Raw genomic sequence first — 27,821 nt, forward strand, 5'->3', positions numbered from 1 at the left:
GCACGATTTTTAGATATGAATGACACATCCCTTACAATCAGATGGCAGTTTGACTGATCCTGCAACCATAATCGAAAGACTGTACTTCGTGCAGAGTACTCCTTGGCAATAATCATGATGATCTTGATGAGCAGACGCACTTTCGGTGGGGCTAATATCGCCTTTTTGCTAATATGATAGGTAATATTCGGCCGCGTCTCCGATAGATGTCAGCAACGCATAGTTGATTGACAATCGTGGCTTGGCGCATCACCTCCTTGAAAGGACAGGGATGGCGAATTGGGCACGAACAAGGGTAGGGGTTAGCGAAGATGGTACGCTTATTCTTGTTGACCGACAGCTGTCGATATATCGGGGAATCTTTACGCGACACCGAAACGAGAAGAATCTATTACTGGCACGACTTTGCTGTCGATATTTCACCAGTGAGGAACGACCTAGACGCTTCTAAAGATCTACAAATCTGGTTGACCGGCTTGGTGGAACAAGAATTTCTTTTTTAATGAAGCCCTTGCGAGTGAGACACCAATATTAAATGAGCATTTTTTATCCAATGCTTGTTCTACTAAGGCTGCCTCTTGACGTCGATTCTACCGATGCAGCACTCCGTAGTCGATTTGGTATAACCGGTACTCTTGTGAGCTCACAAGAGCTGTTTCATGTCCCCTCCATTAAGGATAGAACTTGAGAGTATACTCTTATAGAACATCTAATATTATACTACTCATTCAACAATTTGTTACGCCCGGGTTGCGGACTTCGGGGCCAAATCCGCTTGAGACGGAGTTACCGGCGGAGTTCCGTTTGAACAAGAAAGTGTCTTGGAATCCTGTTCACCTACTTTGTCTTCTAGCATAGCTTGTCCAGGCAACATGGAGAGATCAAACCCGGCTCTCAGTCAATCTAGCACATATGGCCAAGCTTGCACGCATTGCTACAAGGCAAAGAGCCGATGTGTGCGTACCCCAAACGGCGATAAGTGTGAAAGGTCACAATGACTACCGGCCTGTTAATCAGATGATATTCAGCTAATGATTCTCTCAGATGTCTCCGTCTCAAGAAAAGGTGTCAGCCATCAGAGTCGGTTCGCAGACGCAATGCTCAGGCAGCCGGATCGTCTGATTCGCGCATCGCTCGGCTGGAAGACAAGATGGAGATATTATTATCTGCAATGCAGTCATTTGTTTCCCAGGGGGCTTCGGGGACTTCCGCCAATGTACCTGAGCCACTTCAACCAGCTCTCTCCCTCGACGGAAACATTATTTCATCATCCACGTCTCATTCGAATGGAACCTTGGTAAACACCAGCGCTGGGCTGAATATCAGTGAGGGGCCGACGTTTGCGACGGACTCGATCGTCACAACACCACCGAATCTGACCCAAGAAGATGAGCGTCTCGATTTCTTCCGATCCCGAATGCTGCCATGTTTTCCTTTCATCGATTTTACCCCAGACATGACAAACTCGTATCTGCGCCAAAACAGGCCTTTCTTACTTCAAGCCATCCACACTGTTACCATATTCTCGACGCAAGAAAGACTGGGTCAAATTGAGGAGCTGAAGCGTATCCTATTCACGTCTGCTTTGCGCGAAGTCCAGTCTAATATCGACTTGCTCCTTGGATTACTGACTTACCTAGCATGGAGTACCGACGCCTTTCTTGGCAGAGCGGATCTTGTCTCTCGCCTAATGATGCTCGCCATTTCAATAGTATATGATTTGCGGTTGTTCAAACCATCCTCTCCAGACGTGAAAGCCATTATGTCTCTTACCCAAGGGCAGGCTGAAGAACCTCACAGCCCTAACGATCAATTGCCTGACGGCTTTTTGGAAAGACAGAGGGCATTACTAGCGTGTTTTATTTTGAGCTCCAAGTGCGCATAATCATTGTGATCCTCTTACGGTCAACACATACTAACAAACTATGACTAATCCTAGTGTTTCGTCACATCTCGGTCGTCAAGACGCTATACGATGGACGCCTCAGATGGAAGAGGCGCTTCGGGTCATCACACTAACCAAGTCATGCCCTGCGGATGAATTATTTGTCTTTCAAGTACACTTGCAGCTGTTAAAGCAAAAAGCGGATTATGTTCGACAACAGGACGAGATAGGTGGTACTCGTACAGGAACAGCTCCTGCAGCGGCCTCAGCTCCTCGTTTCTTCTATCTCAAGACTTTACGAACACAGCTGCATGACTTAAAATCTTCATTTCCCCCAGATCTCTACCATATAGGTAAGTGGTTTCCCGCGTGAATAACCTAGCAGATTGTCTCCCCTGTGGTTGCTGATACCTTCGCCTGGGGAAACCCAGGCTTAGCCCGCAGACATCCTCAATACACACGCTCAATACGTCGAATTATACATAAATCAACTAGGTTATTCGATAAGTCGAGACTCGCTTTCTTTAGATCAATCTGGACGAATTAGTGACGGCGGGGTGGTACTGGAATTCCAACGACCCGAGTGTTTGTGGCAGTCGGTCGAGAATATCAAATCGTGGTTGGACGAGTTCTACAGAATTCCTTGCTCGAAACTTTTCGGCCAGCCCTTTCACTTTTGGTCACAGATGATTCTGAGTATCACACTTTTGAAATATCTATCAACACTTGAAGACCCACAATGGGATTGCCAAGCGGTGCGGAATACAGTCGACCTGATATCAACGATGGACTGTATGCTCCATAAGCTCGATCTAAGTAGCAAAGAGCCGGAACTTCAGTTCAATGATCATTTTCTCAAGCTCTTATTTAAGCTTTTGACCAAATGTCGGCTGTGGGCTGAAGCTCGATGGACCATGGCTTCTCAGCTACAAGATATGGGGACCAGGCCATGCCAAAGTGCTGACTCTGACATGACTAGTCGCAATCACCATATTCCAGATCTAGATCAGATGGCCTGGATGCAGTCAATGGATTTGGGAAATGACCAGTGGTTTGAAGATGTACTAGGTATACCCACAGCATTCTACTAGTTGGCATTGTTTTTGTGGATTATTGCATTGTGACAAGAATTGGAACCGGGCAGAATGTCTACCACAGACTTTAAGACACAAGGAAGGGTACTCATTAGATGTCCTCGGGAGCTACTGTCTATGCGATGGCCTATCTGTGAGATTATAGTTTGTATTTTATGGCCTAGAGAGAATGCGTGCCATCGATTGATATCGATGTGTTCTTACTAGCTACAACTCAATCTAAATAATCTAACTATGAGACTATTCATCCAGTGAGCTTCTTTGGTATAAACAGAATTCTATACTTCTATGTTGCAATGTGATTGGTCGACCAAAATCACGGGACAATTTCTATACCGCCTATGGCGGTATAGCAACTGCCGGCATAATATACTTAGTTTTCGAGCCACCGGCGCATTCATTATGCGCAAGCTCTGGCAATGGCACTTACAAGAATAAGGGCTTTGCAGAAGCTGACTGGTGCAAATTTGTCACCTGTGCTCTGCACATGGCGACACAACCGCGTAGAATGTGCGTCGATCGCATCCGCCACTCATCTTCCGGTGTTGTCTGGGGGGCGATGCTTTTCGTCCACCACGAGAACATTGGGGTCAGCTGAGGCTGTTCCAACCAGTAGTGAAGTGTGTCATACTAAAGAAGATTTTGCTATTCACCGCTAATCTTTCTTCTATCCCAGCAGAAAACAGCTGATCCAGACGAGCCGCCCCCAAGAGTTCCTATCGATGGCAATATCCTCCTTCGGTCCCAATTCGAATTACATGGAGACATTCGAGAGTACCTGAAGAAATGGCAGGATAGCAACCCCAATGATTTGGACCCGGTGCGCCGATCCGACTCCAAGAATCGGCCATTGGAAATACCTGGTAAATCGATTGGCACAATGCCTAACGGCCGAGACATAATCGATGCTTGGGGTGACCCGAACAGGTTTAACCAAGAGGCTATGGACAAAGATGAATTTGAAGGTGAACACCTCGAACAGGGCGATTTAATCGCCCGGTTGAACGCGGACGGGGTGTTCAATTACGGAATCTACGTGCGGTCTGTTCACAAACAGAAACAGTTCTACAATGGCAACGGGAATTGGCGCATTTGCTCCAACACGGAGCTTGACTATGTTATCAAAGGATTTGCACCTACCGAACTTGTCGAGCCCCTCACGCCATGGTTCCCGGATAACGAGGCTATCGCATGTCAAGATATTCAACTGACCCCCGAGGGAGGTCTTCCAAGGCCACTGGGCGCTCCTCTTCTGAGGATGATGAGCAACTTCAAGACTCATGTTTTGAAATTCTATAGAGAAAATTCCCAGATACTGGATGATCTTCATGATAAGGTGGCAGACGATACCGAAGTTCTATGCTTGAGCCTTGAAAATTTGACAACAACTGCTCTTGGCATTGAGGAATCGGAGCTGACTAGTGTCAACATGTTTGCTGTCCATCAAGCTGTTCGCCGGCATCCTTTTCTCATCGAAAAAGATGGCAGCTCCTTGTTCAGCCGGATGTATATCGTGCAGCCAAAACGGATCGCCAATATTGTCAAACAGGTCGTTGACTGGACTCATGAACACCAAGAACATTGTGTTCGTGCCACAATGCGCAAAGACACGCAGGGATCTAAAGACCACCCTATGAACCGGTTCATCACTAAAGCACAGCGGTTGATTCGCCTTAGCAGAAGGCTCCGCTCTCCGACTATTATGTCCAGCGTGGGACCATCCTCCAACAGGTATTCGCCTGGTCAGGATGGAAACCCGCTAGTGTTCCGAGAACTTCCTACCGAGAAATTTACTGCAGATGACCAAATGATCATTGAATATCTGCAGCTGTACTCGGTCCCTTCCATTGTCATGCCATCGGGCACTCTGAGATCAACAGCAACACATATCATGCGTGCCACCGGGATGTATAATACTCTTGGTCTGAGTGAGGCTTCAACCCGTCTTTTATTGCAGGAGATCGGCATCATAGCGCCTTGGGAGAACCTTTTACCCCTTGACCAGTATCTGATGCTTCCTGGACATGGGATATCCCTCGCAAGGGACATGGAGTGGGAAGAGATTGAGGAATCTTGCAGCAAGCTCACTGCCGACCAGTTGCAGGATTCCATGCAACATCTGAGAAAGGATTGGGGAGATCTCCCAGTTTACTGTGTGGATGATGTGACGGCGCAGGAAATTGATGACGGTATATCGCTGGAGCCCGTGCCAGGATCTCGTAACACTTTCTGGGTGCATGTCCACGTTGCCAATCCGACAGCCTTTATTAAAAATGACAACCCTATCATTCAGTATGCAGCTTCTCGACTCTTCACCACCTACATCCCGGAACGCACCTATCCCATGCTTCCCAAAGCTCTCACTGAACCCCACTTCAGTTTGGCAGCTGGTCGGCCGGTACTCACATTCAGTGCGAAGATGAATCTTCGAGGAGAGATCTTGGATAGTGAAATCAAAAACGGCACAATTCACAATGTCATCAACATCACTCACAAAACACTGCGCGACTTCTTCGACCCCGATTCTGAAGAACAGTCGGAATCATTCACCATCGGTGGCAAGTTCACCGAACCATCAATACCTGAGGGTAAAACTATCCAACAAGGCCTGCGGCCCGAGGACAAAGATAGATTCCACATCATGCGTCAACTCATGCTCGCATTCCGCCAGACCCGTCGAAAGAATGGTGCCATGGACCTCACTCCTCTTAGCCCAGATCTTTCTATCTCAGTCCAGTCAGGCGACGCCCCGATGCCGCCATACGATTTACAATCCACAACCGGACGCCACTATCTCGGTGACCCAGTCATCCGGCTCGATGTGCAATCCTATGATCCATACGACGTTCGCGACCAATCCCGGGACAATCTAGTCTCCCTGATCATGAATCTGGCCGGGCACATCTCCGGTCAATTCTGTGCCGCACGCAACATCCCCGTTGTCTACGACGGCACGTGGTACGACCCGGAGTACGGACGCGTGACCAACAAAAACTTGTCCAATTTCGGCGGTGAGGGTTTCTATGAGCTCAGCGTACCGTTGGCCTACTCCTCTACAGTCCCAACTAAGCATCACACCCTGGGCTTGGATACGTACGTCAAGAGCACCAGTCCGCTGCGCCGGTACACGGATGTTATTGCGCACTACCAGATCGAGGCAGCATTGCGTTTCGAGCATGAACACGGCCGTCAGTTTGACGCTCTTGTTGATAGTCCAGATTCTACAGAGATCGATCTAGTGGAGACGGACCTAGCAGAGACGGACCCAGCAGAGACCGATCTAGCAAAAGCCGATCTAGCAGAGACTCCTACTGAAATCACCACCAATGACACAAACACCATTCCCATCTCTCTCCTCCCCTTCTCCAAATCTGACATCGACGCTCACCTTATCTACTCTCAACCCCTGCGCACACGTCTCAGAAACCTCGACAAATACTCCGCACAACATTGGGCTTGCATGCTCCTCTTCCGTGCATTCTACTTCTCCGAGTGCAATCTCCCCGTCACATTCCCATGTCTGCTACGCACCCCGCGTACCAGGCCTAGACATTTGGACGAGGAGTATTCCGGCGTCATCACCAGTCTTGGCGTGAACTGCTCCGTCACCATCCCTCCGGATTTCCCAGATAAAGATAAGCTGGATATCTTCTGCACGGTCGAAGCTCATATCACGGCTGTCGATATGGCCTCTCTACAGGTGACTATGGAGGCGACTAGTTTTGTGAAGCCGTTCGAGAGGAAGGGTGAGTGGGCTTGAGTTTGGGTGACTTGTACAATACTGTATCATATACATCTCCTATAGGCATCGCCAATCTTTATATAATTGAAGGATTTCATGCCTTGGACATCGTTATTCAGCATTCACAGGTACTTTCTGTTCAAGGGTTCATTAATCCGGCACCCTGGAGATTATGCTCCAGGTTCGTCGCCCCATCTTTCCTTTCCTGAATTGGGGTATCTTTCTTCGGCAGGTATGCATACAAAACCTCGGATGTCATAGCTCCGAATGTAGTAAAGCTGCCGTGCGATCAGCGAGTGGATTGATCGTCAAAAGAACGTCACTTACAATGCAATGAAACTGAATGCCTCGGCCGCATACTTCCGGCTACATACCATCTCGTGGTTCCAAAGGTGGATGCTGCAGCTGACCTGGTTGAAATCCTGAGCCAGAAAGATGAATGCAGTGAGCCAGCTAAATGGGAGAGCATTTGTTACCGGTATAAAAGAGTGCTTAATACTATCATGCTTACAGGTAAGAAAGTGCTGCGTCCGTCAGAAGCAGAGGGAGAACCTGCCATCTGCGACGTCGGGTAAAGCAGCTGATGCCTAGTGTTATACCGTCGAGGATTGGGGTGAGGACCGCCTGGAAGGATTTTAGAATCTCTACATATTAAGATAAGACCTTGGGGAAATATACCACCACCAAGGGAAATATCACCGTAAGGGTTTTCGTCTCGCGGGCTGCCCAGGCTGTGATCCCGAGGACGACAAATGAACTGATGCATTGGATGATATGAGCGATGGTTGAGATTAAACCACAGAGGTGGTTGAAGAAGCCCATGTTGATGATCAGGTATTAATTTATTGATTGCTTGAATTAGTGTGAAGTGTTCAGAGTTCCTTTTCGAGAGATTCGGGGTTTTCACCCTTTCCCCAGGGATGATATCACCACATGTGGCCAAAGTCAAAACTGGTCTCTCATTGGCAAAAGCCATTCTGACATCCACGAGTATCTATGGAATAATTATTATATGCTGTCAGACTGTACTCGCGACTTAAAAGTCAACTGGTCGATTCTCCACATCCGGCCGAGTATACTTTTCACCCTGGGGAACGTGTCTCTTGGTACGAACGGACGGCAGGAGATCAATGATGAAAGAAAAAACAAAGAATGCGAATATAAGAGCGGCAACTACTGAAGTTAGCTTTTCCTTGCACAATCTGACAGGGCTGAAAACTTACCCCATTCTAAAACAGCAGCTGCGTTCCTGTTTCTTCCGGCTCTTTTGCATACGCCAAATCCAATAGCGACAGCAACTTCACAGATGATGAAAAGAGCTTTGATGAAAAAGCTCACTAACAAAATCCGGGCTTGCGGATGGTAAAATCGGCCGATTTGGATGTATTCCATACATACCAGGAGGGCGCAGACCACGTAGCATGCTATGAACATAGCCAAAAACCCGTCGTGAAGGTTTGAGTGATGCTTGGTGTCGAATATGGACAGCAGAATGAGACCTACAGCCCCAGCGATCGAGAAAAGAATCGATCCAACAGCACAGATCTTGTCAAACCTCCCTTTGTTTCGGGCAAGTTGGCCGGCATGACGAAGCCAACGCTCAGAGATGAGACCGAGATCCATGAATACGACTGTTACTGCACTTCCCGCAATGAACAGCGGTTTGAGTCTCTCAGCCCCAATATGGGAAATGTAACTGATTGTTGAATTAACTTCGATGTTGCGCCGAGGGCCAAGGTTCATTGATTAGACTCACGGAATTTTGAGCCCATCGGTCATGGTGGAATAAATTGGCTTTCCATCCGCCGCCCAGGTTGACAACATGGCTACCAGCATAGCTACAAGGCCATTAGTTCAGGTAAGCTTATTCCCTCGTGTTCTGACTCTCACCAATCCACATGCACCCGGATACCAAGGGGAATATCCAGAACGAGACAATCCACATGGCTTGTTACGCGACCCGTGGGGTGGGATCTTCAGGCGGAAAGACTGTGTTGTCTGGGAAGAGCTTGTATTATGATTGTTTGCAAGGGACACTCCTTTGAACAATTTCGATGTAAATTGTCGCGCATGTGAAAATTCAAGGATCGCAAGCAAGGGGGGGAACGCCGGATCTACGCCTGGCAGTACAAATCCCCAAGGGCGTAGAAATGCAACCCCACAGATCCGAATTACCGAATTCAGACTGTCCATGTATGTAACTCCATGGCGAACAGCTTATATCTCGGAGTGTCCACCCGGACCGGAGCGACCGGATGCTGACATCAGCAGATTCGGAGCTTTTTTCAACCTCATTTTCGATTGAACAGGAAGTAATCTTGCGTTTTCAACGACTGTACATCCAGAAGCTGTGGAAATTTGTTCGGTAATTTTTCTCAATGGTTCTACCAATGCGTCAGCTAGAGGGATTTAAGCAATCGTTGAATGGCGAAGCTTGGAAATATTCTAGGTCGATATATTCTCAGCGATGCTACGTTGAGAGGTGATCTCACCTAGCAAGGCCCATAAATCTTGACTTTGCACTGCAATGACTAGAGCTGCAGCCCTGATTATCTCGCTCAACTGATTGTTTCAGGGGCCTTGGAAGAGCGAGGTCTAGCACCTGGGCAACCTTGCCATCAACGACTAGAGGTCTTCTTGACTGACCCTCAAAAAGGTCCCACTGAATCACTCATCAGTGTAGCTTTATACTACCGGTCCGAATAACCAAGTCGTAGGCTTCCTCAATCTCACTAAGTTGGGCTTCGGGATTGGGTCTTTGCAGGTCCTGAATTAAGGTATTAAGATATTAAGGAGACATGTGTCACATATTCCATGTCGAACGACTATCCCAGACGAAGGACGCGTGGACGTTTTCTCAGAATATCATGGTTATTGCCACTTGTCTGATGAAGAGACCATATATCCCAGTCATGTGACCGGGGACTATGCTAACTAGCCACTTCGGGTATATCCACCGCTGGTCGCAATTTCAATCTTCCACCCTATTGATCTGTCGTTTTTCCCTAACTTTTTTTGTTAAATTGAGGAAACAACATCTACAAAGACAGTCAAAAGAGTACTGAAATTCTACCATTCTCGTTAATTGAAATTGGTTTGTAGTTAGTGATAGATCAGGTGACAGTAAGTAAGCTCTTGAGAATTGCGGCTAGTCGGAGATATACCCGAAGTGGCTAGTTAGCATAAATTCCGATGACGTAGCCACGCGACTACACCACTGCGACTATTCTTTGACAGAAAGTACGGTGTGAATATGTTTCATATCTGTCAATTGAGCCACTAGCTACAAACTTCAATAATGAATAAATAAAGTTACAAGTCTTCTTTGCTTCGACTTCCACGCCCTATCACAAGTCCGGAGTACAAGGTCGTACAACAAAGATGAGACTACGGTGTACATAAGAACAAGATAAATACATGCTTTAGCCACAGTGATATCATTCCAGTTTATTCTGGTTGGCTATAGGATTACTAGGATGTGCTGAGTACAATTGTATGTACATATATGTACTGCCCAGGTGCATATAGTTGGCATACATATTTCTTGGCAAAGCCTGAACCATGACGCAATTGTTTTGGATTTTGATATTTGGCGTTTAGATCAAGGATGATAGCCAGTTTAACATTCTTATGACAGTACACTGAGTTAAGTGGCTGACCATGTAGCTAATAAGAACTCCATAAGAAATCCATCCATGTACATCGTATCCGATAGAGGATCGTGGATCGTCGCACCTAAATTCGTGATGCTTGTACACCATCACATTGAAACCACGAACGTCATAAATCATTACTCTAATGGTTGCCTGAGTATGTCTATGTACAAAGGAGATATAAATACCCTCTTCTTCTCCTAATGAGATCAATTCATATCTTACCTTCATCAACCATATTTAATATCTACTTGATAACACCTTCAACCAACTTCAATCAACTTCAACTTTCATAAATACCATCACTACCAAAATGCAGTTTGTACGCAAGGCTGAAGAGGCCATTACTGGCAAGAAGAACGAGTCCCACGAGTCGACAAAGTCCTCCAACCATGGACCTCACTCGTCCAACTTGGCCAACAAGCTTGACCCCCGCGTCGACAGTGATAGAGGTTTGTCATTCACCTCACCTGACATCTCATCCTTCAGAATTCAATACTAATAACTACCTCAGACAACCGTGCTGCCCATACCGATGTGACTGGCGCTGGTCTTGGAACAACCCATGACACAACCCACGGCACCACCGCAACAGGCACTCACGGCTCGACCCTGGGCTCTGGCACCACCCATGGCACCTCTGGTGTGACTGGCACCGGTGCCGGTCTTGGGTCTAGTCACCCTACCACTGCTACTGGCACCCACGGCTCTGGTACTACATACGACACCTCCGATGTGACTGGCACAGGTGCTGGTCTTGGATCTACCCACAATACCACAGGCAGCACCAATGCCGGCCCTCATAGCTCAAACATCGCGAACAAGGCCGATCCCCGGGTCGACTCTGACCGTGATAACCGTGCTCGCCACGAGGGCCTCACCGGCACTGGTCTTGGATCTACTCACCCTACCACCGCTACTGGCACCCACAGTTCTACTCTGGGCTCTGGCACTACCCATGGCACTTCTGGTGTGACTGGAACCGGCGCCGGTCTTGGATCTACTCACCCTACCACTGCTTCTGGCACTCACGGCTCTGCCCTGGGATCTGGCACTACCCATAGCACCGGTGCCGGTCTTGGGTCTACCCACCCTACCACCGCTACAGGCACACATGGCTCTGCCCTGGGTACTGACACTATCCATGGCACTGGTTTGACCGGCACCGGTCCTGGTCTTGGGTCTACTCACCCCAGCACCGCTACAGGCACCCACGGCTCTACCCTGGGCTCTGGAACTGGCGCTACCCACAGTGGTCCGATTCCTACCCCTGGCACTAGCAGCACAAATGCTGGACCCCACAGTTCCAACATTGCGAACAAGCTCGACCCCCGCGTTGACTCGGACCGTGACAGCTACCCTCAGCACCAGTCTCCTCTTGCTGGTACTGGGCCTGGTACTGTTACCCACGGCTCCCACACTCGCGATACTACCGCTCCCGGTGGCTCGGTGATTGGTGGATCGGGTCTTGGTACTACTGGTCATCAGGATGCTGTTGCTGGCAGTAGCTACAATACTTCTAGCACTGGAACTACCACTGGTACCACTGGTCCTCACAGCTCGAGCATTGCCAACAAGCTCGATCCTCGTGTGGATTCGAGCGCTACTCGCATTGAGAATGAGGATCACCGTAGAATCTAGGTGGATATTTGGAACTCTTTGGTTTTTTATCTTGCCGGGCACAGGCCTTGATATGATGATATGAATTTGGGATTAAGAGCAAGCGATTTCGGTTATTTCCAATATAACAAATGATTTAAATCTTCAATGTTCTATTATGCAGATCGTTGTACATCCTTTCTCCGGGTAGATATACATCACCTACCTCAAACATATGTTTAGGTAGGCTCTCAATTTGTACAGTGTGTTCGACTTTCATGCACCAAACACCTCTTTCACCAGTGCCTTCTTATTGACCTTACCCATTGCATTCCTCGGAATAGCTTCCAAAACCTTCATCTCATGCGGGATCTTGAAAGGAGCAAGAGAATCCTTCAGCGCGCGCCGCATATCCAGCGGGCCCCAGGGTTGACCATTATGACCCGAAGTAGCTGCGTCGGGAGAAAGAACAACCACCGCAACAATCTTCTGGCCCCACTGTTCAGATGGGAGACCAACAACTGCAGCTTCGGTGATTTGGGGACTAAGCACCATCGTTAGTACAGATCTTTCAAGTGAACACCTGAAAGGAATGTGACAACATACAGAGAAAGCAACTCCCTCTCAACCTCCAACGCGCTAACCTTCTCACCCCCAGTCTTGATGATATCAACACTCTTCCGCCCCTGGATGAAATACATCGGTCCCCGAGCCCAATCTCCGCTCGCTCCACTACCAGCTCCGTCAACAACTCGACGGATCGCGACATCGCCGGTGCAGAACCACGGTCGGCCTCCATCATCGCTCTGAACGAAACTCTCGCGCGTGGCTTTCTCGTTGTCCCAGTAATGGTCGAAGACTGTTTCACCGCGGATCTGGATCTCGCCTTGGCGTTCTGGGCCATTGGAATTCTTGTCTTCCACTGGAATGACAGCACCCGTTTCGAGGTCGGTGAGTCGGGCTTCGACGCCTGGGAGCGGCCAGCCGACGCTGCCGTCGACCCGGTCTGCGACGTCGAGGCCGCAGCTAATCGCCATCCCGATTTCGGTCATGCCGAATCGTTCGAGGAGAACATTGCCGTTGCTGAGTTTTGTCCAGGCGGCTTTAGTCGGTGTTGGTAGGGCGGCCGAGCCGGAGATACTCAAGCGAAGGTTTTGTGGGGAGATTCCTTCTTTGGCGGCTTTTTGGTACTCTGGGGTTAGTTCCGGGAAGGTGGCCATGAGGCGGGTGTAGATTGTTGGGACGGCAGTTAAGAATGTGACGGGTGATCTTGAGCTGTTGGATGGGAGGAAGGGTGCTGCTAGTCGTTTCCAGACTTTTTCCGCATTGAAGGGGTGCATGAACTCGACCGAGGAGCCTGCTACTATTGGCGCCACGATTGCGTTTACCACGCCGTGGATGTGGTGGAGGGGAAGCAAGTGAAGCAGCCGGTCATCCGACGTGTACTTCCATGCTTCTAATAGTGAAGATGCCTGCGCGGCCACTGCCGAGTGGGGGATGAGTACACCTTTCTGTTCCGAGTTAGCTAGCTCATTGGGCGCAGGAACTAACTGAGCTTACCGGTCGGTTCGTTGTCCCAGATGTATACAACATCAACCCACCGGACGAAGGCTGCTTCAAATCTTGTAGGGTTACAGCTTCGCTGCTCGAGGCGCCCTCTGTGAGCTTACGGCGGATAGAGAACACAGGCTCGTGCTCCAATCCCTTGTCCACAACTTCCAGGCCTTTATTGGCATATTTTTGAGTTGTCAACAGCATCTTAGCCTGTGAATTGTCCAAGATATACTTCAGCTCCGCAACCGGGAAAGCCGGCGAGAGCGGGAGCGCAATGGCATCACTAGCAAAGATCGCCAGCATCATCACTGTAAGCTTATTAGGATTCTACGTATATTCTTCAACGGGATTCAAGGCAGCAAGTACCGACGTAATCATAGCTGCTCTCCGCGATGAAGGCGATCCGCTCGCCAGCCAATTGGCCCTGGGCCTTTTGTTCCAGGTCCTCCTTAGCGAGAACGGTGTCGGCAATTAGATTACCGTAGGTGAATGATCGGGCAGAGATGCTATGCACGACGGCCAGGCTTTCTGGGTCATGGCTCTGGAGTGCGCGGAAGATATGTGTGTTGGGAAGAGTCGACAAGAGTCTGGCGCTGAGAGGCATTCGCCGCGGGGTGAAGCAGACGCGCGCATTCGTACGCGAAAGCAGGGAAAGTAAACCAGACATTTTGAAATTTGAAATTTTGAACTTTAATAGTAGAAACCCATTGAATAAGAAGAAGCAATTGAGATGTCTCGAGCAAAAAGACAAGCTGATGTCATGACAGTGACGTTCCGAAATCGAAAACATTTGATTGGCTTCAATTGCGGACATCTCTCTCATCCTCCTCCCTTTGATCACTTCTTCTTTTCCTCTAAATGCTTCCTCGCAGCCTTCCGGGTTTGCTCCCTCGCCGTCTCTTCGCTGTATCTGCAAGGATGGCCTCCAATACGCCGCTAGAGGATGTCATGCGCGATAAGGTGAGCCACTCCTCCGTGTTGTTGACTGTTGTTGACTGCGATTGCTAACTTCTCCCCCCCTTTTTATAGATCACCCATGCATTCACACCTTCGAAACTCGTGATCCGGAATGACTCTCACCTCCATGCGCACCACGCTGCAATGGAAGGGTCGGTATCGAAAGAGACGCATTTCAAGTTCGTTCCCCACATCCGACCATACACGGCGTATGAGTCAATGTCTAATATCTCTCAGTGTGACAATTGTCTCTGATTCCTTCGAGTCGAAGATGCAGCCCGCTCGGCACCGTATGGTCTATTCGTTGTTCAAGGAAGAGATGGCTCGCGAGGGCGGACTACATGCACTGCAGTTGAAGACGAAGACACCCGCTGAGGAGCAGCGCGAAAAGGAGAGGAAGGAAAAGGCATAGATCGCGGAATGATTGGGCGTTCAGGTGCTCGTTATTTCGAAAGAGCGTGTCGAGTCGGATACCCCCAAACGATGACTCGGAATGCATTACATTACACTGCACAAACCCAGGATTCCAGGACTTTTCAACTACGGGGTTATATCTACGGCGTGATAGATCAAACTCATGCGCGAAGGAATCAATTATTAGACAGTATTACATAGGTTCTAGCGCCAAACAGGGGGCGGAGGAAAGCAACAATCTAGTATATACATCCATGCGCCGCAACATCACGAGCCCCGAAATAACGACAATCATCAAGGGCCATCGCGTGTTAGACGCGGAGCAGCTGTACACGAACACGCAGGTACAGACAGCTAGGAGGCAAAGACACAAAGAAAGAGGGGTTGAAAGACATTGCTTTTACACAAGAAGGAAATGCGAAGGGGTGGTATAACGAGAGAACAAAGACAAATGGGAAGATGCGGAGAAGATCCCGGGACAGGTCGTACATGGACAAGGTAGGAAAATGATGCAGTGCAGCAGACAAATCACTATTTCCCGCTACTTGCTCTTGTTGTTTTCGGTGACACCGACGGCCACACCGACGACGATACCAATAATAATGACTGGAAAGTAGGTTAGCGGGTCGATCAGATCTTGGTCTTGACAGGTAATACTTACGGATGATGATCAGCGCGTACCACTTCCAGCGCCGAGCGTTCTTTGCGCTCTGAATAGCGCTGTCAAGCTTGGTGTTGGCCTGCTCGACATTGCGGTGTGTCTCCTCGGCTCCTTGCTGAATCTGCTGGACTGCAGGCTCCTGCTGGTGTACCAGCTCTGCGACCTCATTGTACAGGTGGCTGAGTTCGATCAGATCCTGCTCGATTTTTCGGATAGCGGCGGAGCGCTGCATAGTAGCCTGACGGGCATCGTTGGCCTGGCGGGTGCGAGTACCGGGAACCTATTCCTCAAATATTAGCAACCGACCCGACCCGTAAAAGATTCAATTCGGGCGAAACATACAACAAAACTCTGCTCCTGTCCCAGCAGAACATTCTGCACACCCTGTTCTAACTCCTCGGGGGTAGCCTCGGGATTGGCAATCTCGTATCGGCGGCGCACTTGCTCCTCCAGGCGCTTCTGGAAGTCGCTCTGCGTGCGCTGGTACTGCTCAATCTCCCGACGCAAGTTGCGGCTGACGTTCTCAACCTGGCCCTGTACGCGCGCATCGCCGGATCCCGGGGTCTCCTTGATGCGCTTGAATTGATCGCGCAGGTATCGCAACGCTGTATTGATCTCATCCTCAATGTAATCGAGCGTTTGGCGCGAAGCCTGGTCTTCCTTGCCGGTGCTTGAGTCCAGAAGGGCCTTTTGGGCGGCGACCAATTGGGACTCGCGCTTCTTGGTCAACTCGGTAATACCCTCGTTCAGTTCCTTGCACTTGTTCAGAATCGCCGTTGGGCCACCAGATGAGGCTTGATTGATGTTGGACATCTCTGTTGAGGAATTAGACTCGTCGCGAAGAGGTCGATTATCGGGTCAGCATACCGTAGCCACCATTTCCCTGTTCCGCGGCGCCAGCCTGGTCATAACCACCACCATATCCATAGCTTTGTTGTTCCTGGCCCCCATAGGGATTGGTCTGTTGCTGACTTCCGTATGGGTTGTACTGGCCATAGCCGCCTGAGGTGTCCCCTAAGCTCTGGTACTAGGGGAAGTCGCGTCAGAAAGCAAACTCAAGCAATCAATGGGGTACACATTGGTTCACTCACACTCATGATGTGCAGATTCTCAGGTTCTCAGATCTGGGGAACAAAACAATAATAGTAGGGGGAGGGGGGAGATGTAGGAGGGAAGGGTGAGACGGGGAGAAGTGGAAATTACGGCAGAAGGGCTGGCGGTGTCAGCGCAGCAAAGCCAATAAGATCCGGGGGTTAGTCGCGCTGAATAGCAGAATTAAGCATTAATTTGGGGTGAATTAAAAGGGATCAATGGGTTTAACGGGGTTCGACGGTTTCAAGGGTTTCATAGGTCTTCGCATTTACAGTGGTTTCTTTGGGGTCCCCCTATTTTTAACCGTCTGCTACAGAGTGGACAGTGCACCGTTCCTACGTTAGTACGGATACAGCCTCCTTGCAATTTGGCGGTGGAGTCCCCGAGATTGGCCTTTCATCCTGTGTGGCTGAGCCTGTTCTATTTAAGACATGGCAGATCCGTGTGATTCGATGAAGGGGGAGAGCGGCATATTTTTTCATCAAGTACTGGATACTTGGCGTTGGTTGTAATATCCACCCTGGATGATGTACCTGGTACATGTCCGACGGTCTGTGGCAAGGGAGTCTGCACGTCATGATTATGATGTACCGCCTTGATGAAAGACATATGTATGCAACGCGGACTATTCCAATAGGAAAACAATCCAGTCTGGGCGACAAGTCGGAAATAGCATGCGTAGGGACAAGACGAACTGAAAAATCGATGTGAAACTTGGCCAATCAGGGCATTTAGAAGGTTCGATCAGCCTCATGTCAGGCATCAACTAAATCTCATTTAGCAAAGTCAAAGTATAGCTGCCTGATCTATACAGCATATGGTTACTCCGTATAAGGGCTATCGTACGGAGGAGTGGCTATGAGGTTGCCCAATGCGGTAACCCGGTCTATTCTTCTTTCGGCCTAAGAACTCTCCGTCCCCTTTTCATCCCCAACACTCACTTTCTTCACCCCGGACTAACCGTTAGTGTTTTGAATCTTGTCTATACTCAAACAATAACCGTATCATCCTTCTTAGGTGTCACCCGACATATCTGCCATGATAATCGAACGATTCCCAGGTCTCGCCCCTCATGCATCTGCGGCATGTAAGCCTCGGGTATTCTTAGCCACAGAGTTCACCTAATGGTTGTTGTATTCAGGCAGTTGACCGCCAGGGCTGTGCTCCCGAGGCAGTTGAGCCTCTGAAGTCAGGGAGTGTGGGTCTCATATGTGGATCTACCTCGGTAGACATCTGTCTAAGCCATTCCATTCCAAGGTTACCTTGTGGATGTTTAAAATCCCTTCAATGCCACAAACTAGCATATTGTCTCGATCTGGTGGATTCGATACACATACAGGATGGGGACACCACAATAATTCCTGGAATCTGAACTGGAGGCCAGACGTTGGGAGGCTAAGAGAAGCATGAAAAAGAGGCTCAATGTTCTGTCATATAGCTTGGTACTAACAGCTTTAGTCCTTCGTTTCAAAGCTGAACCATCTCTGCCGTCGATATGGAAGAGCTTGAATGCTCTAGAATGCTTTGCATTTTAGGAGAAGCCACGGAATTCGGCCAATGGCCAAGGGATAGGAATGCGAGGCCATTGTCATCTGGCGTTGTGCAAAGGTGGGCATATGAGGCTTAGATCAACTTCAAAAAAGACGTTCCGAAAAGTGAGTATGTCCAAATGCTCAAGATTTGAGAGCAATGAAAGTCGAGGGTCACTCCAGCCTTGCAAATCTGATGTCTTGTTTTGACTGAGAAACATCACATATCCAAACTAAAGAGAAACCGCTCTGGCATGAGCTTTGACTTCCGATTTGGGTGGTTTGGATAAGCTCTTACCCAAATCACTTTAACAGTGCGAGCAGACCCTTGAAAGATAATTGAAACGGCGTGTCGCAGAAAGGAGCGGAGAAGATCATCACAGAGATGGAGTCGAATCCACTTCTATACGGAGTAGTCTGTACTCCGTAGTGTGTCTGTCATATTCGTCATTGTGGAGGTCTGTCCCACGAACATGGAGTTTGGAAGTACGGTGAAGATGGAGTGAATTGATAAGTATACTGATTATTTTCATTCTTAATAAGTATATACTAAATTAATGCATCATATCATACCACGTCTCACAATCTGCACAGCAGTTTTAGAACACACAGAGGGTCCCGCTCCGATGATGCAAGCAATGAAAAAAAAAGTACGATCCCAGCGTAAGAGATAAGAGACACTTGCAATGCTGCCAATGCCAATGCCAAAGAAACAAGAAAAATACAAATATATCACAAAAAATACACTGCCAATGCCTACTCGGCCTTGGACTGGCCCCGTGCCGCCTCAACCGGAGCCTCGGGCATCTCTTCTTCAGCATCGAGGGCGTTCATGTCGTCTTCCTGCGCATTCAGGTGGTGGAACACGGCGAAGAAGATGATACCGCATATGCAGGATGCACAGGCAAGACCGGTGAACATCCACATGACGGCGGGATCGTAGGCGGCGGGAGTGAGTGCTTCGGCGAGAGCGGAGCCGAACGCGTTCGTGAGGAGGTACATGGACTGCACGAAGGACTTCATGCTGGGCGGTGCTTTGGTGTATGCGTACTCGAGACCGGAGACAGAGGCGAAAATCTCAGACAGACCGATGAAGACGTAGGCCGGGGTTTGGATGGCGATGTGAACTCGGTTGCCTTGGGCTTCTCCGTTGACCTCGGAGGCCGCGCACAAAGGTTTGCCGTAGCATGGACCGGCGTCGTAGATCAGGTGCTGCACGATAGCGGCGTACATCATAGCAAGCGAGGCGACGACGAAGCCAAGGGCGATACGGGTGATCGGGCGGAAGGGGATCTTCAAACGGCGCATCAGGGGGTAGACGCAGGTTTCGAGAATGGGAATGAAAACGATGATGGAGATGGGGTCGAAGTTCTGCATCAGATCGTTGGGAATGCCGTGGCCATCCATTTGACCGGCTTGGGTGACGAAGTTGCCGGAGAATTGTCCGTAGACGACCCAGTAGATCGGGTAGAAGGCGAACACGCGGCAGGCGACCAAGGCGCGCTTCAGCTCGTCGATGAAGTGGTCGTCCCAGTGGACAGAGGACGCACCATTGTGTTCGGTCTGCCAGGAGGGCTTGGGGGCATCCATGTTGCGGTTCTTCATCATCATCCAGACGGCACGGAAAGCATCCGTGATGATGGAGCCCTGGGGTGGGCGAACGACGTAGAACTTGCGGCCGAGAATGATCACCAGGGTACCGACCATGAACATACAGAGACAGAGAAGATAGGCTGGCCAGAAGTCGATGTACAACTCCATGTAGGGAGTAGCGAGCAGGGACAGCGAACCGAGGTTGATGCATCCGTAGAAGATCATGTAGATACGCTGAATTGTCAGGGCGGGGTCAATGACGACGCGCTCGCCCTTCTTGGTGGTGGTGATGGCCATCTTCTTGCGCTTGTACTGATCCGCAATCAAAGGAGCCACATTACTCTTGATGCCACCGGTACCCAGACCAATGATCAAGATGGCGACAATGAAACCGCCGATGCCTGAGCCGTGGTCCAGGGCAGTGGGAATGGAGGTGCAGACCAGGATGAGCAGGCCAATCATGTAGACAAAACAGAACAGCACAATGGTCTTGTACTTGCCAAGATACTGATCGGCAATGATGGCACCGACGATCGGGGTAACATAACACCAGAACTGGAAGAAGGTAGTGAGACCGGTTGCACCCTGGTGAGCCATACCGAGCGCACCACGTCCCTCGCTACCATCCCGAGGCCGCTGAACGTAGTTCTGGAACAGACCAGACATGCCGTAGTAGGTGAAACGCTCGCACAGCTCGACGACGGCCACCAACCAGGCGGAGAGAGGCAGGTTCTCTGCGACATGACGCAAGGAAATCTTCTCCGAGAGTGTGGGTTCGCCGCCATCCGGGGTAGTCTGGTTCTCCTTGTCGAACTCGGCATCCATAGCCTTTTCATTCAGGACGACATGGTGAGTGACCTCTTCGGTGTCATAGGGTGGAGCTCTGAAGAGAGGGTTAGTTGCCCTTCATGAAATTGCCAGCCACACAGATACATACGCAGAAGTCTCCATCTCACGGTCTGTGGACGACATGGCTACGAGACCAGATGATGCCTTCTCTTTCAAGAGGGCCTAGAAAAAAAATCACAATCGGGAGTAGAGAAAGAGGCACAAAAAAAGGGCGTGATTAATACTATATATGCAAATTTTCGTGCACTCGACAAATGAGGCCAAGTGGGACCGGAGGAGAGTCTTATCTTGAGAAAAGCAGGAAAAAGAAGAAAAAAAGCAAATTGCACGCCATCCCCCATGCCCCCATGCCACTAAGGCTCATCCGAGAAGGTCGCATACGGGCCATTGTTCGCAGTTCGACCGTGGATGCGATCGGCATGTTTATCGTCCCACGGCGAATGGCTGAACTCGAGCAAGTCGACCCACGAGCATGCGAATGTAACCACACGGCAGAGACAGTGCACACGGAAACGAACGAGTCAAGCAATTAAAGGCCGAGCATAGGGTGGACTCTTGATACAGGTCCGGATCAATCAGAGCAGCGAATGGTCTGGTCTTGCATTTGGCATCCTGGGGATTTCTAGAAGGGGTGAGGCCGAGTCCACTTTGTGTATTTTTTTCATCGAATCACGTTGAGATGTGCAGTCGGAGATTGCCGATGAGGTTGAAAATTTCCCAGTTGAGGACGGTTCCGGGATTTGCCACGAGGGCAAATTCTGGGATTTGTTTTCGCCTTCCCAATGCCATCAAATCGACAAATCAGTAAGGATATATTTGGAAATCCGATGGCGACTGCTAATATTGAACTGCATGGGCTGCATGGGCTGCATATTGGCAAGGCTTGAGCGCCTTCGACTCAGGACCGGAAAACACATCCGCTTTCGGGATATGCGATGTCGAGCGCGGATTTCCTGATTGCGAGATCAATAAATCGCATTAATCACAATCACCAGATGATTGCCAATGTAACGTTGGGGCCCTTTTCCCCCTTCCCGTGGAGTTTCGTATGTCTCAAAGCTTCATACCCGCTTACCCCGGCATGCGTTTCCCCGTCAAGACAGCAATAGCCAATGCCGTTGAATACATTCCAAGCGATGAGAGAAACCAGAACCCGCCGTTCCTATCATTCGGTCTGGTCTGGTCTGGTCTCTGTTTTCCGGGGTAATTATTCTCTCGTAAGAGTTGCGTAGAAACATTGAACGATGGTGGATCTGTGGTTTGTGCCCGGTGACTTGCCAAGACCTCAGCAGATAAGGGGGAAGATTTCAGTTAGTGTTGGTCATTCGCATGTGTGGTCTTCCTTGGAGGAATAGAGGTCATCTCATCATATGGACATTTTTTTGGAGGGAAAGGAAGGAAAAGAGAAAAGAGAGAGAGAGAGAGTCAAAGACCACAACTGGGACATCGCTCATAATATAACACCAAGAAAACACCAAGAGTTATAGCACATGCTCTTTGGGCTCCGACTTCGCTTGCGGACAAAGATGAGCTTCATATCCACCAACAGGAGGGCTTATCACGACCATTCGGCATTATTTCCCAATCCCTGGGGGATTCTAGCCGTTCGCCAAGCGACCAACGCCTTAAGAGAGAGTTCCACTAAGACCCAACCTATTGGCAATCCCGACACCGGCACAGGATTATATCACGTCAAAATCGCCGGCGTCCCGAATGACTTTATAAATTCTGTTAAACTCAGTCTCGAAAGATCCTATGCGGTTGCTCGAGTTGATCGTCTAGACATTTATATCGTCTGGATGGCCACTCGACAGGGTTGAGTTGCGTGCTCTCCCAGTGGCGCACGCTTACTTGCCAAGCCCAAGTCGCCAAAGCGCTTTATCGCAATCCTCCACGCCCTATCTGATACCGTTGCGACCTTCCAATCGAACTATCTTAGACCACTACTCTATGCCGTTGAGCCAATATGAGAACAACCCGACAACTTGCGATGTCGGCCCTCGACCAAGACCAGGGCTCTACGGAGTACGGAGGACCTACTCCGGGAACTTTGATATTGCGACACCACCAGCCACTCAGAGCATCTCAGTGGATCTCCATGACTTGCTGGATTGTATCCATATAGTGCTGACCTCAGGCGAACTATATTTGTGTTGAGAATATCCATGAATCGAAGAAATATGAAGGTTGTATCTTGAGGTACGGAGTACTGTTTCTGGGTATTCCTGCTAGGGGATTCTACTATTCCCAGCAGGAACTTGCAAGGAAATGTATCAATAAAGAACATTGTGCTGATCATGGATTTTTCGGAAGCAGCTTGCTTACCTCTATAAATAACTTTTTCCTATTGGCTAGCCTATACGAGGTGATATTCTGCTAGCAATGAGACGCGTTCTCTGCCCTGGTGTTCGACTCTACTGTAAGTTCGGATAAGGAAGGAAACAAAACAGGCAACTTACTAGCATGTTTACCATTTCACTGTCCTTAACTGGCTGATAGTAACAGGGATTTATAGTGTTAATGGATAGAACATCCATCTCCATGACATGAGGTCAATCCCTAGTCTGGATCCACAGCCATATATTAGATTCTAAGATACGGGATACACCACAATCTGAATAGTCAGTTATTTTCCCCAACATAACTTTGAAGGCACTTTTTGTCTCTTCTTCGGCCCCGGATACTGAGCCAGGACATATCCCATACTCCAGACTCTCAATCGTGAGGCCATTCTAGTTACAATTCCCCCTACTACTATGGATTCCTTTTGCAAATGCACCCTAATCCCGCATGTAGATCCTCGGCCCGATGCCCAGTTCACTCAGTCGTTAACGGTGTGACGATCTGGGAAGGATCGTACTTACCAAACGAGGCAGGAACGGTCACGTCTTTGTACTTGCCAAACGAGGAAGGAACGACTATGTCCTTGTACCTTCTTTTCTTCTGAATCGAATTGGCTCGTAACAAACGGTTCGGTCATTTCAACAGGTATTCTGTACGTTTCTTGGCTAATAATACCAGAGCTAACTTCTAAGCCTTACTAGCTAATAAAGATAGTATTCACCTACTACTATAGTCTATAGATATTCTGTATTCACCTATCCGCGTCGCGTTGTGTCGCGAGATAACCGCATCTTACTATTCTTCAGTCTAATATTACTCCTTTCTTCACTCGTACAGTCGCACTATCACCATGAACTTAATTGGGGAATTCTTTACCTATAACCCCACTTATCAGTTCTGAATCTGCAAGACCTGTGAATCTGCCGTGGATGCTAAAACCATTGTCGGCCATCTAGCCAATAAGCACCGACAACACCCTTCTGCCCGTACATTGGCACAGCGGACGGCAATTTGTGCTGAAGCAGTCAAGGTTGGAAGGAACTTCAATACCAATCCTTTTGTCCCGCCATCCCCTGACTCCCGGCCGATCCCCGGATTACCGGTCTACCGTGGTAACTGCTGTCAAGTCGAAAACTGTCAATTTACGTGTCGCAGCGTAAAAACGATGCAAAAACATCGCAGGCAGGTTTATCACGTCTCTATCGCTGCCGCTGCCAGCGGAAGGCCAAGAATCAAGCGGGAAGAAGACTCATCAATAAACCCGAACGGTCAACCTGTGTACTGCCAGCAATTAACGACAAGTGGGAACCTCAGCTTTATCGTTACGCTAGATCCAGCAGAGGCTACGCCAGATCCAGCAGAGGCTACGTCAGATCCAGCAGAGGCTACGCCAGATCCAGCAGAGCTATTAAGCGTCCAGATACAAGAGGGTGGTGCCGAAGACCAGATTTGTCGCAAGGGCAAGGAGCGAGCTGTTGCTCCTTCTGGCGATAGCGATAATAGCGATGCTCATCCTGACGACGGCGAAGAGCACCTTCCCGAGACGCCTCGGGAATCCGTGAAGAAACGTGCGGCTCCTGCGACTCCCGTGGCGGCAGGCAAGCCGTCGAAAAGGCCGAAGAAGTCGGCGAGTGGAGAAGAGGTTCCGATTCCTCCTTCTGCAGAGTGGGCAAAGCCTCTTTCTGGACCAGAGTATGACGCTTCAATATACCAGACTCCTCTCGACTGGCCCATGGTGTACAAACTGAACGATGAGGAGTGTGTACTAGATATCTTCGAGCGGCTTCGGTCTGTGCGTCGTCGTGTGGATGACGACTATTGGTGTATGCGTGCCGGGATGATCGCTCTCGGCTGGTGGGCTCCGTCTAACGACACCGACGCCGAAAGCAGTGATGATGAGGATGCTGATTCCGTGGATTTCCTGAACACCCTGGTCTGATGGGTGCGGGACCTTTCTGGTTTTCTGCATGGGCCGATTGCCCTTCTCGTTTGTTGTATGATGTTCTGTCCCTTCTAGGCAGGTCCTTCCGCTCCCATAAGGAGTGGGTAATGCGATTCTGGTAGATTCATCAATTTTGCGCATTCATGGGTTGTTGAATCTTCTTGGAACAAGTGAGAGAGATGAAGAAGGATAGATTCTCTACAATGATCGAGGTCTAGCTAGTTAGCTAGTTGCGCTGGCAACGTCTCGGTCGCATAAGACGATGACGACTTCTGTCCAGTTGTTTAGAGAGCTTCAGCCCTCTCCAACTAGCCATATAGGTTGTCGAAGTAGTAACAGTCTACGAGGTTAGTTGTCTTAGCCAGTAAACCTTCATGGTTTATCAGCCAGGGGTCGAGACACTTTTCGATCCCGGAGATGCGATCCCATGACAGTTCACCTTTCTTTCGCAGGAGGGTCTTGTTATCCCAGATGGTTCGGAAAGTAGATATCAAGCTCGTCCAGTATATTAGTCTGATGATTTATCTACTCCACACTCTCAAAGACCAATCGTCCATCTCCCCTCCTTCTCTTTGCTACCATTGTTATTCATTGCCTATAATACCTCCCAGCGTTTGGTAGATAACCTCTTGAGAGGGTAACAACCTATAGCGAGATATACCTATAATCCCTATAGAGAGCCAATTGCCTGTCTTGAATGTCACAAGTATACAGCCTCGTCACTCAAAAAAGACTTGGATGTTGGGTGACAAATTTTTAGATAAGTATGAGATTTACACAAAGATATAATGTGTTCTGCCTTGTGTTCTGCTTTGTGACTATGTTCTGCTATCTGACAAATGGTTGGTTTTAGTTCAAGCTGCCCGAGCAATCTTTCACTGCACGCAATCTTTGGCCTTCTTCAACAGCCTACTTTGGGGTGGCCTTTGCCATTGAAAACAATATTGTCCCTTTTCCAGTGCAACCTGTCTCAAACGCCCACCCGTCTGCCAAATAACTCCCCCTGAGTAAAACCTGTCTTCTGGTCTAATCATGATGAGGATATTAATGAGAAAATATTCGTGTGCTAGTGTATGAGTCCTTCAACAGTGTCCTGCGAGAGGATCGTGTAAATGCGGTGTAAATCCGCAGAACATGGTCGAAGCCCTGCACCCCTGAGCACCCCTGCAGCATACAACATAGTACTAAAGTGTCTTTGGCCATGCATTCCAAGAAGTTCCATTAGAAGCCCTAAAAGACCTTCTACTCGCGACACTGGTCAGAAGAGACAAGAAACAGACGTATGCGACGAGGGTCAAACACCTCTAGCTACATCTACTGATATAGACCTCTCAGCATGTGCCATCCAAAAGCAGCAGCTCTACTCAAGGGCTTGATCTCGCGAAACCCGACCTAGCACGCAACACCAAAAGTTGAATGCATCCATGAACAGGTCATATTTGTATAGAATAATGTAGGGAAAATACCATCATACTGGCACGACCTCGACCTTAATCATGGCATAAGCCTCGTAAAATGTGTTTGGTAGAGTAAGATACAAGTCGCAAGCAATCAGTTCGTCCCTGCAGAACTATGCAGCGGGGCCGGCATAAAGGGGGGGTACCTCGGTCCCTATGTGAATCATCCCCAGTTTCCGGCACCGCACATCGAGTCGAGTCAATTCCCCTCGATTCGTGTCGTCCGTAATCGTGAAATCTGCGCATCGCCATCCGTCCCCTGTTTTTCGTTTTTCATCCTCGTCTGCACAACACCGTCTCAGCCAGCCCTCTTAAACGGTGTACTTGGCCTTCGCGCGCGTGCTGCCGCTGTGTGCACTGTCAGTGTGGCCGGAGAACTCCACCACATCCGCCAAGTTGAGCCGCAGCACGTCCTTGAACCGCTGGCCAATTGCTTCGAGAATCTCCTTGCCCTGCGCCTGTGTGCGGGTGTGCTTGTCTCCCTGGATACTCTTGCCGACTGTGCGTGTCCATAGACCGACACGGTAGAAGCCCTTGCGCACATTCACAACTACTCCCATCACTTCGTTGTCATCGTCATTCTCGAGGGTCTCGCCGATCGCGGCCAGCTGCGCGTGCAGCCAGAGTTCGTCAATAGGAACGGAGCGCTTGTCCTTGAACTGGTATGACCACTTTCCACCGTGCTTGTTTTGGGGGTCCTCCCACTCGGGCCGTACGCCCTTCTTGAAGAGGTGGTAATCGGCCTTGAGGCCGAGTTCGGAGGTCGGCGTGATGTTGTTCTAATAGCGCTCGAGGTTAGTGTTATTGTCGATCGAGGGAGACGTCCGGTTGGACATACATAGATGCCCCAGAATTCTTCAACGGAGCTGAAAGTGACCACCTCCTTGAGCAGGTCGTTCCAGTTGTCGCCCTAGGTTCCATTGGTAAGCATGCTGACGTCGATCTATCCCACTGGTGTCTCCTACTTTGCCACTGGGGGGCTTGGTGAACCACAGAGTCCATTCGTGCATAAGAGGGTGCTTCACGTTGAAGTCATCGGGGTTGTGGAAGACGGTAACGGCATCACCAGTCTGAGTCTCGGTGACAGGGGCGGAGTTCTCATCGGCCACAGCGGGAGTACCGTTTTCTGCGACGGCAGCCATGGTGAATGGATGTGGAGGGGAAGACGATCGAGTTCGGAAAGTCGGAGGGGCGAGAATTTTAAGGAAAGCGCAAATCAGAGCTTTTCACACAAAGAAGGTAACAGGAATCCAAGCCTAGATCTATTTAGCAGTAATAGTCTGCTCCAGGCAGTGTGAGATGAGAGTGGAGGTGGGCGACAATTGACTGCAAAGAGTGGAAGTTTTGAAGTTCGAGCCACAAAAACTTGCCTTGCCTCTTTGGGTTCTTCCGTAACATAATCACTATCACACCCAACTAGTTATCCGATCTTCACTTTGCTCTTATTTTGTCTTCAA

At 49.3% G+C, this 27,821-nt stretch overlaps 10 protein-coding genes across 10 annotated transcripts; 4 read left to right on the forward strand and 6 right to left on the reverse strand.

Annotated features, from left to right (window-relative positions):
• Positions 1 to 872: 872 nt before the first annotated feature.
• Positions 873 to 6,739, forward strand: LCP9604111_8380 (exoribonuclease II; the record flags this gene model as incomplete). The annotated part of the gene is made up of 7 exons (XM_039076517.1): positions 873 to 988; positions 1,045 to 1,875; positions 1,940 to 2,238; positions 2,330 to 2,380; positions 3,357 to 3,489; positions 3,593 to 3,599; positions 3,656 to 6,739. The coding sequence occupies 7 exons, from the start codon at positions 873 to 875 to the stop codon at positions 6,737 to 6,739; spliced, it is 4,521 nt and encodes a 1,506-aa protein (XP_038925586.1).
• Positions 6,740 to 6,860: 121 nt separating this feature from the next.
• Positions 6,861 to 7,543, reverse strand: LCP9604111_8381 (MARVEL domain-containing protein; the record flags this gene model as incomplete). Its single annotated transcript, XM_039076518.1, has 4 exons — positions 6,861 to 6,999; positions 7,049 to 7,174; positions 7,233 to 7,345; positions 7,400 to 7,543. 4 exons carry the CDS (start codon positions 7,541 to 7,543, stop codon positions 6,861 to 6,863), a joined length of 522 nt encoding a protein of 173 aa, XP_038925587.1.
• A 214-nt stretch (positions 7,544 to 7,757) lies between these two features.
• On the reverse strand, positions 7,758 to 8,500 carry LCP9604111_8382 (Frag1/DRAM/Sfk1 family protein; the record flags this gene model as incomplete). The annotated part of the gene is made up of 3 exons (XM_039076519.1): positions 7,758 to 7,894; positions 7,945 to 8,417; positions 8,478 to 8,500. The coding sequence occupies 3 exons, from the start codon at positions 8,498 to 8,500 to the stop codon at positions 7,758 to 7,760; spliced, it is 633 nt and encodes a 210-aa protein (XP_038925588.1).
• Positions 8,501 to 10,687: 2,187 nt separating this feature from the next.
• LCP9604111_8383 (uncharacterized protein) lies at positions 10,688 to 12,015 on the forward strand (the record flags this gene model as incomplete). The annotated part of the gene is made up of 2 exons (XM_039076520.1): positions 10,688 to 10,826; positions 10,889 to 12,015. The coding sequence occupies 2 exons, from the start codon at positions 10,688 to 10,690 to the stop codon at positions 12,013 to 12,015; spliced, it is 1,266 nt and encodes a 421-aa protein (XP_038925589.1).
• Positions 12,016 to 12,249: 234 nt separating this feature from the next.
• LCP9604111_8384 (acyl-CoA synthetase) lies at positions 12,250 to 14,194 on the reverse strand (the record flags this gene model as incomplete). Its single annotated transcript, XM_039076521.1, has 4 exons — positions 12,250 to 12,517; positions 12,580 to 13,484; positions 13,534 to 13,835; positions 13,894 to 14,194. 4 exons carry the CDS (start codon positions 14,192 to 14,194, stop codon positions 12,250 to 12,252), a joined length of 1,776 nt encoding a protein of 591 aa, XP_038925590.1.
• Positions 14,195 to 14,445: 251 nt separating this feature from the next.
• Positions 14,446 to 14,896, forward strand: LCP9604111_8385 (BolA family protein; the record flags this gene model as incomplete). Its single annotated transcript, XM_039076522.1, has 3 exons — positions 14,446 to 14,487; positions 14,557 to 14,663; positions 14,722 to 14,896. 3 exons carry the CDS (start codon positions 14,446 to 14,448, stop codon positions 14,894 to 14,896), a joined length of 324 nt encoding a protein of 107 aa, XP_038925591.1.
• A 543-nt stretch (positions 14,897 to 15,439) lies between these two features.
• LCP9604111_8386 (syntaxin) lies at positions 15,440 to 16,656 on the reverse strand (the record flags this gene model as incomplete). The annotated part of the gene is made up of 5 exons (XM_039076523.1): positions 15,440 to 15,504; positions 15,560 to 15,839; positions 15,902 to 16,374; positions 16,427 to 16,580; positions 16,651 to 16,656. The coding sequence occupies 5 exons, from the start codon at positions 16,654 to 16,656 to the stop codon at positions 15,440 to 15,442; spliced, it is 978 nt and encodes a 325-aa protein (XP_038925592.1).
• Positions 16,657 to 18,936: 2,280 nt separating this feature from the next.
• LCP9604111_8387 (peptide MFS transporter) lies at positions 18,937 to 20,745 on the reverse strand (the record flags this gene model as incomplete). Its single annotated transcript, XM_039076524.1, has 2 exons — positions 18,937 to 20,656; positions 20,711 to 20,745. 2 exons carry the CDS (start codon positions 20,743 to 20,745, stop codon positions 18,937 to 18,939), a joined length of 1,755 nt encoding a protein of 584 aa, XP_038925593.1.
• Positions 20,746 to 24,130: 3,385 nt separating this feature from the next.
• Positions 24,131 to 24,904, forward strand: LCP9604111_8388 (uncharacterized protein; the record flags this gene model as incomplete). Its single annotated transcript, XM_039076525.1, has 1 exon — positions 24,131 to 24,904. The coding sequence occupies one exon, from the start codon at positions 24,131 to 24,133 to the stop codon at positions 24,902 to 24,904; it is 774 nt and encodes a 257-aa protein (XP_038925594.1).
• Positions 24,905 to 26,675: 1,771 nt separating this feature from the next.
• Positions 26,676 to 27,506, reverse strand: LCP9604111_8389 (eukaryotic translation initiation factor 4E; the record flags this gene model as incomplete). The annotated part of the gene is made up of 3 exons (XM_039076526.1): positions 26,676 to 27,143; positions 27,203 to 27,274; positions 27,330 to 27,506. The coding sequence occupies 3 exons, from the start codon at positions 27,504 to 27,506 to the stop codon at positions 26,676 to 26,678; spliced, it is 717 nt and encodes a 238-aa protein (XP_038925595.1).
• Positions 27,507 to 27,821: the final 315 nt, after the last annotated feature.

The sequence above is a fragment of the Penicillium roqueforti genome (genome assembly GCF_015533775.1).
Source record: "Penicillium roqueforti strain LCP96 04111 chromosome Unknown scaffold_32, whole genome shotgun sequence".
Classification (NCBI taxonomy): Eukaryota; Fungi; Ascomycota; class Eurotiomycetes; order Eurotiales; family Aspergillaceae; genus Penicillium; species Penicillium roqueforti.